A 15,569-nucleotide genomic window follows, 5' to 3' on the forward strand; every position below is an offset into this window, starting at 1 on the left:
GCAATTTATCAACATATTGCACCCACAAAGAGCAGGCACGATATCTAAATAGACATAAATGAAACACTAAAGAAATGGCAATAAATAAGTCAGACATGCATGCTCGTCTTAAACACAAACTCTCACACAAAGACAACTGAGTCAAAAAGAATGTGGCAAAAAGTTAAGATAAAAATTCACAAATCGATAGCTATACATCAATTATAAACCAAATATTATAAATATTGTGCTTAAAGTGGAGATCTGTTTGGCTAACAGTTCATTCACAAAGAAAATGTATAAACTAAATCTGCAGTAAACACAACAAACTTCAAGTAAAGGATTTTATCTAAGCTGAGGGCCAACAATTCAACAAAAGACCATGTCTTCAGACTGCCCTGCCATGAATTAATTCCTGGTTTAAAAAACAATTTAAAAATAAAATGTAAAAAGAGAGAGAGCGAGAGAGAGTCCTAAATACTTACAACAAACCTCAACTGGCTCTCGTTTATCCAATTAAATGAGTTCAGTGGTTTATTGATTTAGGTAATTAGGCAATTTAGTTAAATGAAATGTTTCTTTTTGACTGTGCCCATCTAAAATTCCTGAGAAATACCTCTACTTCATATAAGTGGGTATAAAAACTGCAAATTACCATCAAATGGATATGGGAAATAACTGGAGTCATTCCCATCATTATCATGTTTTATGTTGTTAAAAAAAGCACTCTGACTGGCATAAACTGATGTATCTAGAAAGGTTCACTTCTGCTGTAAAGGTGCAGTAAAGGATTGTATTAGTCTGAAAAACAATAGGGAGGATATAGAAAAAATTCTTAGTTTATCCATACCATTGATTTTTATCTGATAAATTTTGCAGCACAGTTGGATTGTTAACCTTAACCGTAATTCTTAAAATATCATCCAACCAATATGGTAAAAAATGAATCCATAGAGTTACATCCTTTCTGTCCATTTACTGTACAGAGTGGAAAAAAAATGAATATTTACATGACAAAATGCAAGTATTTGCTGAGAATCTTGCAAAAACCTACATACTGTGCACTGGCGTGCACAGTAAGGAAAGTCAAGATAAGCATATCCAGTACTAAATGCATTCTAAGAAGAAACAAATCCATGACTCGGTTGTTATTTTGCTGCTTGATCAAAGACTTCCTCAAAAATGGGGGAAGGTGAAGAAAAAAATAATTAATCGATATTGGTTTCAATATTATAGGTAACACCATACAAATGTAACACCCCATGTCTCAACTCTCAGGAAGGATACTGTGCACTGTACAATGTTGTGCAAACCTCAAATATCCTACGTTCCTAGAAGAATGATAATTCATCTGGTTCTCTTTAGAACCTAGTTCTAAAGATTAATACTATGAACACATTCAGCCTACTTTACGTCTCCTCATTATTCCATATCAGTGCTTATAATGTTAAAAGGAAGTTTCTAGAATAATATGAATCAGCCAATGATAAGTCTGTGTGCAGTGACCAGAAAGTTACCATGTCAATATGACCTGTAAATCAGGCGTTCTGTAAGTCTTGGTAAGGCACATAACGTGCTGTGTATTAAACCAATGTTGTTCTAACAAACGGAACACTATAAAATAAAGTGATAAGAATACATTTCCTTCACAATGATATCTCAAGTACAGCTGAAGTACTTTGCAAATCATGCCTTGCACACACATTTTACAGCACTCCATACTGGTAAAATAAACTTGAATAACCAATAATAAAGAAACTTTATGGAATCCAAGTTTGTCTACAACTCAATTAACAATCAAATAAGCTCAGTTGACAAATCAAAAAAGCCTCCCGCAAAGTGGTTTGTTAACTAAGAACTGAAACTACAGTACAAATATATAACAGCATAAAACATCCAGAAACCAAGCCCAAATTAAACATCATAAACATTGTAATAATATATAATAATATTATTATAAAGAACATTATCAATACAATTATTGTAAGTTTTACCCTGTTGCTTAAAAAGAGTAACTGATTTCCATCCACAATTGTACAAAGGATTGTACTTGGTTGTCTCCATCTGGATTGGCCGCAATTTTAATGTTCGGAGCAGGAAAATAGTGGGATATACAAAAACATGAGAATAAAAGAGAGGAATAAACAGGTTTTTCCCCCTAATCTCAACTTTTCGACAGTGGGCAGGTCCCCTCGCTCTATTTACATACGTATGCTTGGCAGCGCATGATCCGCATAACTTAATGAAAGCATGAGTCAGTTCCTCACATACGGTTTCCTCTTCTTTTTGTGAGCATGAAGGAACTAATTACACACTGCCTTTTCATCAGTTTTCTCTCAATCATCATGCTGCATGTCCGTTGGCTTCTTTTCTGCATTTCTATCTGTTTCTGACTCCCCTCTTCAGACATCAGACTCTATACTGGAAAGCTTCTCGTAAACATGTCCGTTGCTCGAGCCATTAAACGGTCTCTGTCCTTGACCCATTCCTAACCCATCCCTTGCTGACAGCAGCTTGTTGTTGCTAGGTCCTCCACCGTGGTGGTTGCCAAGAGGCCCGCCCAGACATAGCTCCTTGGGGAACCGAGGGGCCACATTGGACAATACCCCAGAAGTTGCGGAGGCAGGCAAATAGGAAGTCACCCCCATGGAGCCCCGGAAGTCAGCCCGACTGTTGTTGAGGAGCTGTTGCTGCTGCTGCTGTTGTGGCATCTGTTGCTGCTGCGGCTGTGCCTGCTGCTTTTTGATGTAGTATGATTTGGCGCCATGTAATAGACACTGGTCGTCGCCGAAGGTTGGGATGAATGGGTTCTGGTTCACCTTATCTGGGTAGAGAGATTTAGACAAGGAGTAAGTCCCGACCCCTCGGGTACCGCCCACACCTCCTCCCATCATGCCTCTATCCCTGTCCCTCGTGTCTCTCTCACCCACGGAGCGACGGTGCAACCCACCTTCACCCCCATGGAATAAGCTAAATGATGAACCCCCACCCTTCCCTCTGTCCCCAAAATATGATGTTTCCCGCTCCCCTCCTGCATACTGCTCAAACATCTGTGCGTAGGGGCTCGCGCCATCCATGTAGCGGTCTCTGTCTTTTAGGCTCACACTTCGGGGTGGAGGAAGCATTGATGCTCCGCCACTGCCTCCAAACCCACCCATCCTGCCCGCCCCTTCCTTCTGCAGCTCTACAAATGTGTCATAAGAATGCTGCCTGCGCAAAACCTTACCACCTGGGCCAAATTTCCGCCTCTGTACCTGGGTTTGGGCCCCTGTGCCTCCCCCTCCCCCTCCCTTTCCACTCTCCAGAGGGTGCTTGCCCCCAGTTTGATCCAAGAGAAGGAGGTGGTTGTCCTCACTGATGTCATACAAGTTGCCCGGTTTCTTGCACGAATCACACCGCTTGCAGGTGGCTGAACTAGGGCGGCTTGAGATTTGTCCACTCCCTCCACTGGTTCCCCCTACTCCCCCAACCCCGCCTCCCCCATGCATGCAAACTGGCTTGCTTCCTCCACTTCCAACCCCTCCACTGTGGCAATTGCGACATTCCCAATCCCCTCCGGCCAACCCTCCCACCCCTCCGATGCCCTTTTCCCAGCATGCATGGCCCTGTTGCCCAGGTGATCCTCCTCCCATTCCACCCTTACATTCTGTCTTCTTGGATTTACCTTTCAGGAAATCTTCCATGGGAACCAAACTAGTGCACGCTCCCCCAGCACCACCGCTACTAACTACTCCACTGCAACTGCCTCCGCCCAGTCCCACTCCTCCACCCATTCCTGGAGCATCACTTAAATCCAAATGCTCCCATGGGGATGCCTCTTCCTTGGTTCGAAACTGGTCCACATAGAAGTCCCTCAAATTCTCTTTGTCTCTGAATAGATAAGAGGTGCAGTTACCACCTCTCTGGCTCTTGCGCTCCACGGGTGGGGTGGCTGAGCGGTGGGCTTGTGTTGCTGAATGATGGTGGTGATGATGATGATGGATTGTATGGTGGGGTCGTCTCCTGAAGCCAAGCTCAATCTCATCCTGCTCACGGCGAGACTTGGCAGAAGCGGGTCTCTTTTTTAAGCTGTCCCTGTACTGTTTGCGCCGTTTGCCATGTCCTTCGAGGTTCCCATAGGTCACGGTGTGAGTGGAAATATCGGACACGTCGGATCGAATGTTTCCATCATCCCCTCCTGATCCCACCCCACCTCCCCCGCAGTACCTGTCATGTCCTGCAATAAACCCTGAACTGGATGCCCCACCCTTGAAGGAGAACTTTCCATATAGATCAGGCAGGCCAGACTTGAAGCTTGACTGGGTTGGGTGACCCGCGATCAGGTCAAACTTTTCACTGTTCCGATGTGTCAGCGACTGCCGTGGCTGGGTGGTGAAGATGGGCGCTACCCCTCCCCCTAAGCTGTCACAATCATACCCACCCTCCAATGAACTGGCACTCCCTAAGCTATGAGGTCGGTTAGGCAGGGGACCCGACATACCGAGAGCCAGTTCGGATCCCGTGCCCCCATGGTGGTGTAGGTAATGATCCTGGTACAGGTTGCTGTCCTTCAGGTGCAAATTCCCAAAAGTCCTCTCCACTTCGCTTACATAGTCGCTGAACATGTTATCCTCTGGCAGGTACGGTGGAGGCTTGCAGTCTGTGTGGCCTACTAGGCTGCGCCGGTGTTCACTGATGTCATAAACGGCTGACTCACGATGGCTGTAGTCCAATGCACTGCGAGGTGAACCATTGACCCCAGGCACAGAGGTCATGTTTTTGGCAGTACGCAACAAACGGAGAATGTTGGAGTGGGTGTTGTTCATGCTCATGTTCATAGTGGCCGATGGTGAGTTAAGGGCTGATTTGTTCTCTTCAATCTGAACACCATGGATGCAACTGTAGATGCCCTGTTGGACAGATAAAATGAGGGAAAGCAAAAACAAAGGAAAGGAGAAAGAACAAACAAAGTGGGATTAGACTATTGTTTAATGAAAAGTTTAATTAGCAGCAAATATTTTTAAAATTCTGATGCTAAGTTCATGTCAAGTCGCAAGGCTTAGCCTTTTGTCAAGTCCCTTCAAGTCAAATCACTTAGTTTTTATGTTTTAAAATTATTTTGTAATTCTGACAGTCTTCTATATGCTTTAGATTAGTTTTATAAAGTATGCTAGAGGACAATTCTAAATTTTAAAAAACATTTCTAGGGATTTCATATTTATCACGTGTAAAAAAAAAAGTTTTTTATCATTGTCTTTAAACTTTTGACATTATGTGTACAAGAGCAGAGAAAGGAAAATGAGGGAAACAGAAAGGGATGAAAGGAGAGAGGAAAATAGAACAAAGTATGTTCAAGAAAGGGAAACGGCAGGGGCGATAGAAGTTCTGATTAATGATGACAGGGTTGCAGTAACTCTGGTTTTGACTGCCTATCAATGTCTTTAATCAATGGGATTAAAATTCAGCTGACACCACTGTGTCTACTCCTCTGTGTCTCTCCTTCATAACTTCCTTGACAAATTAATTACACAATATTCTAATAAACCTCTCCAGCTCATTCACTAGTGATGCAGATTTACTGCATTTTAATCCATTTATCTGTTTAGTTTAGGTTGTATTTTATCAAACTAATTTCTTAATGGCAAATGTGGTATTGTAAAACTGGCTTGAAGTCAAAATACTTCAATATCTTTTAAACTGCTGGGTGCTTGTGATGAACTATAATGGAATGTCTATTTATTTATTTATAAACCACGAACACCATTTCATAACAAACAATACATGAAAAATATGTAGAACAAATAGAACTCTCTTCAAAACATTTCAAAGGCTAAAGGTTACTCTTCTACTGGCGGTCCATCCCTCTAGTGAGGCAACATGTCAAAAATGTTTCCTGTCTTGCTCTTAGTCATGCTTGGTGTCTGTCCACTCTTGTGTATTTTTTCCCTCCTCTCTTTATGTTCCTCTTATCTTCTCTACCTTCTGACTTTTTTTCAGGTCATCCTTCCCACTGTGACTCTTATTCTCATTCATCTCCTGACCCTTCAATCCGATTGGGTTGGGACATATTCTCCATTCAGTGTTATCTCATTTCTCTTTCTCTTTCCTTCTTTCTCCTGAGAGGTGCCTTTCCCTTCCATTTTGTATGTTGCCCCCCCCCCACCACCACATTCATTTTAGATTCTTCTTACCTCCACACAGCTAGTGTTCAAACACGCATCTACATCTCAAAGGGAAATATATCTAGGAAGAAAATCGTTTTACTTGTAGCTAAGGAAACTGGTCATACAAATTGCCCTTGTGGCAATCATTTATCCTTTTAGCCTCAATAATTTGTGAACTCAGGTAAACCCAGGTTTATGTTTGAGTCACTTGCCAGTTTGGTCACATAAACTGATATTTACTCTTTCTGTGTTCATTCCCGCCCTTATGTGGGTCATGGCACCACTCCAAATCGCTTGAGGCATTATTTGATGTCCAAATGTCTAGAATGAGACTGTTGCTTTGCCCTGTTAGCTCAAGATCAGGGGTCTGATTTATACAGTAATGTTGCATATGTGCAAAATGGGCATTGACGTTTCCCCCACACACATCAGAACGAAAGAAACAGAATGGCTTAAATGTACAAAAATAAATATGTACCAAAATAAATAAGTAAATCTGTTGTGGCTTTATCAGCATAAAAATCAATGTTGACATAATAATTATAATATGAAGAAAACGCTTATACACTGCACATTTTATTTTAAAAAGTAATTTTAGTTATCTGCAGATGACAGATAATATATATTTACATTTAAGTTATATTTTTTGACATTTCAAATTTATCTTGTTTTAAATTTGCCATGAAATGAAATATATTCTAAATGTATGTTAATAGATCTTATTGTGAACAATTCATACTTGCTTATGATGACTTTTGACCTTGTAATCTTTATTCAAAATGTCATATGTAGGACTTCTCCAATAATTTAGACTGCTTAAACCCCACTCCCTGCAAGCTCAAGTTCATCTGCTGCTACTTTTGTGTGCAACTCCCACATCTCGAAATCCAATCAAATAACGATACATATACTGAACAAAATTATAAACGCAACACTTTTGTTTTTGCCCCCATTTTTCATGAGCTGACCCACACGACGCTCACCCACACGACGCCATACACGCTGTCTGTCATCTGCCCTGTACAGTGAAAACTGGGATTCATCCGTGAAGAGAACACCTCTCCAAAGTGCCAGACGCCATCGAATGTGAGCATTTGCCCACTCAAGTCGGTTACGACGACGAACTGCAGTCAGGTCGAGACTCTGATGAGGACGACAAGCATGCAGATGAGCTTCCCTGAGACGGTTTCTGACAGTTTGTGCAGAAATTCTTTGGTTATGCAAACCGATTATTGCAGCAGCTCTCCGGTTGGCTGGTCTCAGATGATCTTGTAGGTGAAGATGCTGGATATGGAGGTCCTGGGCTGGTGTGGTTACACGTGGTCTGCGGTTGTGAGGCCGGTTGGATGTACTGCCAAATTCCCTGAAACACCTTTGGAGACGGCTTATGGTAGAGAAATTAACATTCAATTCACGGGCAACAGCTCTGGTGGACATTCCTGCAGTCAGCATGCCAATTGCACGCTCCCTCAAAACTTGCGACATCTGTGGCATTGTGCTGTGTGATAAAACTGCACATTTTAGAGTGGCCTTTTATTGTGGCCAGCCTAAGGCACACCTGTGCAATAATCATGCTGTCTAATCAGCATCTTGATATGCCACACCTGTGAGGTGGATGGATTATCTCGGCAAAGGAGAAGTGTTCACTAACACAGATTTAGACAGATTTGAGAGATATAGGCCTTTTGTGTACATAGAAAAAGTCTTAGATCTTTGAGTTCAACTCATGAAAAATGGGGGCAAAAACAAAAGTGTTGCGTTTATAATTTTGTTCAGTGTAGAATGAAGTCCCTGCCTACACTGTTACTTTTTTGGGGGGGATAATCTGTTACACTTGGATGTACGTCACAGTCCAGAAACAAGATCTGTCACTACTTTCATCACAAATTTAATTATAGGAAAGAAATTTTGACTGGAAAACAAGACAGATTACAATGAAGAAATTGATTAGCAGTATAATATATCTCTTATCTGCGCTCCTAATCTCCAAAGCTTCACAAACTCGATAGGCCGTTGGCTCCAGAATAATAGTAAAATTATCCTTGGTGTTTGTTTGCTTCAGATCAAAAGTGAACCTTCCACTCACCCTGCTGATGGAGAAGGTGAAGCCGGGCTTGCCTGAGCACACACCCATGAAGCAGAATCGCAGTTGCCAGTAGAAGAGGTGCTCTGCGATGAATGTGATTAGGGACAGGGCCATTGCAGCTCCCAGCATGTAGAACACACCTGCCATGTTGTCTACATCCAGCTGACTGCTCATCACCTCATTTTTCTCATTGTGGCAGATGCCAGTCAGCCACAGGGCCTCGAATTCCTCCATCTCACCTACAAAGGAGGACAAAAAAAGATTGCACTTTCTAGCATTTGAATGTGGGTTAGAAAAAGAGTGATTGTTTGTGCATCTTTGAATTTTTACTTTCTGCCTCTCCAGCTGTGTGTTTTGTGTGTCTGTGGGCTTCGAGTGCTCTTGAGCTTTACTGTTAGCTGACGTGTCTGTTCACGTTTGTCTATCCCTGACGATTTCAATGCGTTTCAGCACTGAATTTATTTAGAGCCCCCACAAAACTGTGCACAGTAAACAAATTACAGCCCCTGTGAAGTGTAACATTTGTCATGACGGATTAATCCAACTCATACACACTGCAGCTCTCGTCTCATTAATGATTGCTTATGGGAGTCACTTGAGATTTGGTTCCCAGCTCTAATAAGGGCCCTAAGGGGCCTGACAGCCCACATAGGACGGACAGGATCAAACTCCAAAACACCATTAGGTGTTCTGCAGGTCTGTCTTTAGGGACAAATGCAGATACACACAAATATACTTCTTCTCATACTCAATAATTCACACACAAAAAAACACACATGCAAAAGGATCCATCCATTCAGTGGCTGCAGTTCTATGCCACACTAGGAACGGTAGTCAGTGACTTTAGCTTTCAAATCAGTCAAAAACCCAACACCTATGTGAGGGTGAATGTGCGTGCGTGTGTTCACATGCTGTGCCGGTGGATTCATGTGTACCTACATGTATATGTCACACAGTTGATGCCTTCCCAGTGTACTTTTCAGATAACACAAGCGCTTCCTTGACACTTGCAAATATGACTATATTCTTGCTAATTGCTACTGGATCATATGCTGGATTATATTCCATGTGATACACCCAACCGTACCTTTCTGATTCCATACTGCTATCAGTGTGTTGAACCAAGGTGCACTGCCTGCTTGTCAATATGCATATGAACACTCACCTTGCCACTGATCTAATCTAATGTGTCCCGCTTGCATGACATACCATGCATGCATGAGGAATCATTAAGTAGGGCATATATTATATAAATATGTCTACAAGCCAATCTGATAGAATTTTCTATGACTGTGCCCATATACAGTATCTATAAGATCTCCTTACAAAATGCCATCTTAAGTGTCTAAAATTATTAACACTGTTTATGCGTGTATGGGTGCATAGGGCATGTTCTGCATGTGTCTTTGGATGTGTTCCAAACAGCTTGTCATCTCGGATGCAGTTTGGGGAAGAGAGGATGATTTCTAGAAATGGCCCCTGGATCTGGATCACTAGGAAAGCACTCGAATCAAACTGAATTAGAGATGTGGAGATAAACACTTTTCAATGCTATACATCTATTGCTGGTACAGTACAGCTATTATAGTTACTTAGTACATTAGTATTAGTATTAGTATTACAATTAGTATTCTTTATATATTGTATACTAATTACAAATACAAATTTACTTATACACATTTTAAAATGTAATTGATTCCTGTGAAGGTAAAACTGAATTTTCAACATCATTACTCCAGTCTTCAGTGTCACATGATCCTTCAGAATATAATATGCAGACTTGCTGCTCAAAAAACATTTCTTATAATTATAAATGTTGAAAACAGTTGTGCTGCTTAATATTTTTGTGGAAGCCGTGATCATTTTTTCAGGATTCGTTGATGAATAGAAAGTTCAAAGGACAGCATTTATTTGAAATATAAATCTTTTGTAACATCATAAAGGTCTTTACTGTTACATCTGATCAATTTAATGCATCCTTGCTGAATAAAAGTATTAGTTTTTTATATATACATTTATATAATTGCTACAGTAAATTTGCTTCACATTGGCAAATCTCATATTCCCATCGACAACTTAAATTTGTACATTGCTTATTTACACATTTCCCCCTCCATATTTAATGCAACTATATACTGTATTTTATATAATAATCATGAACGTCATATCCATTGTGCAAACAGACTAATATGAAAGAGAACTTAAAACACCTTTAGCTTTACTTTTGCATCACCTGTGTAACCTATAGTAATTTATATTATTACAAAGCATATTATGAGACGAGTCCTTGATTTGATGAGTACGTTAATTCAATATTAGCTTTATTATGCTTTAACAGAATGTGAATCTCCCACAAAGGAAGCTTGGAGAAAAAAATGATGCCATATTTTCACACATCTATCGTTACAATTTTGTGGCATAATTGTTGGCGTTCTAACAGACAGTGTCGACACTTGTCATCTCTTGCCAGGTATTCTTCAAAACTGTTTGCCTTGAGGGCACATTGAGAATCATTTAAAGAAGAAGTGAATGAAGTAAACATCTCAAGCTGTGAATTCTCTACACATCCGCGCCACTTTTGTAAACAGGATTTAATCGGAAAAAACGTCTTACTCATTAACCACCCATAATCCATTTTAACCAGGCGCTGTCTGCTATCTTTTATAACCTTGCATCATGCAATTCGCTCAGTTGAATTTTTGGGCGTGTCTGTGCGGTCACGAAACTCGCAGAATTTTTTTAGTGAATCAGATGCTAAAACAATGTAGACAACGCAGATTCATTGTGAATTTCCCCTAAATATCTTTTATCTTGAACTAATTAATGCAGATTAAGACTGGTGGCTAATTCATCATAAATTACTTTTTTTTTAAAATCAGTCTTTACCATCTCCAAAGAGCTGCAGAATGGCGAGGTCCACTGCCCTCTTCCAGCCTGAGTCTTTCTGAATGGCAATGCCATACCCTGTAGTAGCAAAGATATAACCACTGCCGATGGTCACCAGTTTACAGCCTTCATCACGTCCGGCCATGTAGTTCAAGACCGCTGCATCGTAGATGAATGCATCCAATTTACTACACGGGGAGGGAGAGGAGTCATATGTTAGAATGTTGGTAAGGCCTTGGCAAACATTAAACACTGGCAAACCAGTGTTATTTTAGTATCACTGATATACTTAATATACATTTTGTCATTATTTAGAATTTTTGTTTTATATTTACAGCTTTCATTTTTTCATGTTTTAGTAATTTTGTTTTTTTGTCACTTTTATTAGTTTTAGTTTTTTTTTTTTAGTTTTTGTTAAGATTTAGTTTATTTAGTTATTTTAGTCTTTCAACTGTAAACAACGAGTGATTTTGCTTTGGCAACTAGCTGTAATCAAGTAAGTTTTTGTTCTTTTATATTTATTTCACTTAATGCTTATTTCATTTGAAGTAATGACATTTCTTATGGTTTTAGGTTAAGTTACTGATAATTAACCTGTGCCAAACACATCTGTGTTACTTTTTTTCTGGTCAGCAACAAATAAACAGCTAAATGGTATTGTTAAAAAAACAAGAAAAAGAAAACATATTTCCTGGGAACTGTGTGTTGGAAATGAGGGGTAACTTCAGGTAAACCGCCAGCACTTTAGGACAAAGTTCAATGTTAAGATATAGTGTGGTGTCCTAAACTATACCTAAAACTGATTGTATCTGACTTGTATCTAATTATTATGCATCTTTTATGAGCTCATCTTAAGTTAGAGACTACATGGAATTTGTACTTTTAAAAATTAATTTGTCAAACTGATAGACCATTTAAAACCAACTTGAGAAGTCAAAAAGGTATTTAAAAATGCTTAAAAACTATGACTTACTGCAAGATATGTCTGTAGTAAAAAAAAAACCCCACTTTATTATAAGGTCTCATTAGTTAATGTTAAAGCATTACATAAGCATTAAACAAGCAATGCATTTGTTACAATATTCATGAAAGGGTTACTCCACCCCAAAATGAAAATGTTGTCATTAATCACTTACCCCCATATGAGACTACATGGAATTTGTACTTTTAAAAATTAATTTGTCAAACTGATAGACCATTTAAAACCAACTTGAGAAGTCAAAAAGGTATTTAAAAATGCTTAAAAACTATGACTTACTGCAAGATATGTCTGTAGTAAAAAAAAAAAAACCCACTTTATTATAAGGTCTCATTAGTTAATGTTAAAGCATTACATAAGCATTAAACAAGCAATGCATTTGTTACAATATTCATGAAAGGGTTACTCCACCCCAAAATGAAAATGTTGTCATTAATCACTTACCCCCATGTCGTTCCAAACCTGTAAAAGCTTAGTTCGTCTTCGGAACACAATTTAAGATATTTTGGATGAAAGCCGTGTGGTGCGGCTGACACAGAACAGCATACGCCATTTGCGTTCAGTGGATATTCTCCAAAATGGCGCTATGGTGACGTGGATGAGACGAATTGTTGAATAAAGTCATTATTTTTGTTTTCTTTGTGTACAAAAAGTATTATCATCGCTTCGTGAAATTCAGATTGAACCACTGATGGCAGATGGACTATTTTGACGATGTCTTTCATACTTTTCTGGACCTCGACAGTGTAATTTACTTGGCAGTCAATGGGACAGTCACAAGCCTCCCGGTTTTCATCCAAAATATCTTAAATTGTGTTCCGAAGACGAATTAAGCTTTTACGGGTTTGACATGACATGGGGGTAAGTGATTAATGACAAAAGTTTCATTTTGGGGTGGAGTAACCCTTTAATATTTGTTAGTGTTAGTTAATAAATACAACTGTTCATTGGTAGTTCATGCTAGCTTAGGTTCATTAAATAATATAAACAGATAGCTGCAACTTTTGATTTTAATATTTTTTTGTATATATTAGTATTAGTGAATGTTGAAATTAAAAGTAACTAAGATGCTTCTGAATTATTTTTCATTGTTAGTTCATGTTATCTAATGTAGTTAACTAATGTTAACAAATGGAACTGTATTGTAAAGTGTTACCAATAAATCTGTAGTTTTAAATTCGATTCATGAAGGGGGGGTTGGTTCAAAGTGTACTCAGTTAATTTTCCTTCATTAAAATGTTTTAAACATAAAAAATGAATAGCAGTTTTAAAAAAAATGTTTAAAATGATGTATGCTCACATGGAATGAAGACTCCTAATAAATGCTTTTATGTAGCTTTTACATCTTTTACATAAAGTAGGTTGCATCCAATGAGCTGCCATGTTGAGACTACATGACCAGCTAAAAACCTGGTAAAAGTTTCAGTTAGTCCAACATGACAGTCATATCAACCAGCACAATATGAACAAAAAAATTACTGAGTGCACCTATTAGTCCTGATAAAGTAAAGGACAGTAAAATAAAACCAGTCTTTACCAATCAGCATCTTTAAACAAAGTCCCTTCAGGATGCCTCATTTTGATGCTATTGTCAATCCAGAGTTCATCCACCTACCCACTTATTCACACACTGTAGTTACTGCTGTCCTACAAGCTTTTCATCTCCCTGTCTTCCCACCCTTTATATTCTTTTCATGCAGATATAATCTTTCTCTCTTTTTGTTCTCACCCCGACTTCAGGCTGTGGAGGGCCTCGTTTACGTTCTTCTGGTGGAAGCTGGTCATATAGGAGTGCATCTCTTTGTAGTTGTTCCTTATGTTTCTCTCTGTGCTGCCATTGGGCACAGTACCAAAGCGGAATGGAGGGGAGAAGTCATTTGGATGTTGAAACTAGATAAAAAGAGAGCGATAAATATATATATATATATATATATATATATATATATATATATATATATATATATATAACTCAGCGGTGTCCACATTGTCAATGAACACTCAAGGGACAAAGTGTGAGGAGAGGTGTCATTTCAAAAACCTTTAAAGATACAACAGATCTTTTTTTCCATCATTCATAATATAACTATTTCCAGTGTAAACACACAGACTATGTTCTCTAGACACTCAAAGCTTTGCTAGACATATAAAGTAAAGCATGACTTAGAGTAAAAAACAAAATCTCACCACATTAATTATTAAAGAAGCTACAGCACCCTCTCAGAGTCAAATCTTATTTTCTGTTTCATAACAGTTGGCTAATTCACATTAGCCCAATTTTTTTACACGCAAAGATGACATGGAAAAAAAACAAAACCAGTCAGCATGTGGTTGCCCAAATATGTCTAACCCTAACTCACATCATTGGTTAAGCCAAAAGCTGGAAAAAAAAGCAAATTTTTAAAGGCCGCATGAAATCAGAATGGACTTTATTTACATTGCTAGTCTTGATGTGAACAATTAATCCGTGCAAGTTAATCCGCTGAAAAAAATTGTTTGTCTTGGTAATCTTTAATCAAAATCTGACCATTTACTTCCGCTCTGGAATTGCATTCCTTCTCTGATGACGTCAGTTTGACGGCTTGGGCAGAATATCCTTAAACACACCCCTCCAACCGTTAGTTTGCTATGAGTGAGAGATGAGAGGAGGAGTGCAAAAATAAAACCACACCCTCTCCTCAATATTCAGTTTCAGCTGGAAATATGTCACTTCACTGAATTATAGCCTTATGTCTAAATAAGTTATGTTCCAAATTTGAGGTTGATATGAAAAAAATTGAGGTTCCTGTGAGATTTTATTTAGGGCATTATACCACAAACAGCCACCGGGTGCCATCCAAATGCCATTGAATTTTTTAATGCATTTTTCTGTCACAAATGTCTAGATTTCTCTGTCAATATCTCAAAATAACCACCAAATATGGAATCCTGAGACTCAGACCTTTCCAATGATATGTTTTTTGTCAAGATTATAAAAAGTTTTGATTCTAAAAGACCGTAATTCATTTTGTAATATGACACTTGACACTGCCCACTAAGGGGGAGGAGACCGCCAAAAGATTTTAAAGTACCATTTCCATGGTAACACAATGTCTGATTTTGAAATGATGTTCACATGATGAATCTTGGGCTTCTAAGCTTTCAAATGATATATGATTTATGATGATTACTAAAAGATTTGATAGAGAAAAAAGACAACAATAAAAAAGAGCGCCAAACGTCCCACAGGTGGGACGGTGACAGTTAAAGGGTTAAAGCACCAGAGCCTCAGAAAACCCACAAATGGCTTACACATAGCTGTCTTTGAACATTAAACTGAGACAGAACATTTTATAACATAAAAAAAAAATTACACAGTGCACTTAAATATTTAATCATTTATTGGCTAGTCTGTTCGAATTAACCTTAGCTGTTTAACACCAAGGATAAAGTAGAGTCTGTTGTATCAAGTGAAGGCACGTTCATTTCAAGGCAGTCTTTGGGGGGGGGGGGGGGAACC

At 38.9% G+C, this 15,569-nt stretch overlaps 1 protein-coding gene across 3 annotated transcripts in view; it reads right to left on the bottom strand.

Annotated features, from left to right (window-relative positions):
* Positions 1–2,034: 2,034 nt before the first annotated feature.
* Positions 2,035–15,569, bottom strand: part of LOC107603025 (glutamate receptor ionotropic, NMDA 2B-like) — an 89,212-nt gene continuing 75,677 nt past the window's right edge. Inside the window, exons 11-15 of one of the 3 annotated variants that reach the window (XM_016295696.1) lie at positions 13,803–13,963; positions 11,095–11,282; positions 8,209–8,447; positions 4,460–4,868; positions 2,035–2,803 (exon numbers count right to left, since the gene is read on the bottom strand). In XM_016295696.1, the coding sequence (XP_016151182.1) occupies positions 2,382–2,803; positions 4,460–4,868; positions 8,209–8,447; positions 11,095–11,282; positions 13,803–13,963 (1,419 nt within the window). In that variant the 3' untranslated portion in view covers positions 2,035–2,381. Of the gene's footprint in view, positions 4,869–8,208; positions 8,448–11,094; positions 11,283–13,802; positions 13,964–15,569 lie in introns of all 3 variants that reach the window. The other 2 variants (XM_016295695.1, XM_016295693.1) reach the window with 2 other exon arrangements.

Source organism: Sinocyclocheilus grahami, unplaced genomic scaffold, assembly GCF_001515645.1.
Source record: "Sinocyclocheilus grahami isolate Dianchi unplaced genomic scaffold, SAMN03320097.WGS_v1.1 scaffold339.1, whole genome shotgun sequence".
In the NCBI taxonomy this organism is placed as follows: Eukaryota; Metazoa; Chordata; class Actinopteri; order Cypriniformes; family Cyprinidae; genus Sinocyclocheilus; species Sinocyclocheilus grahami.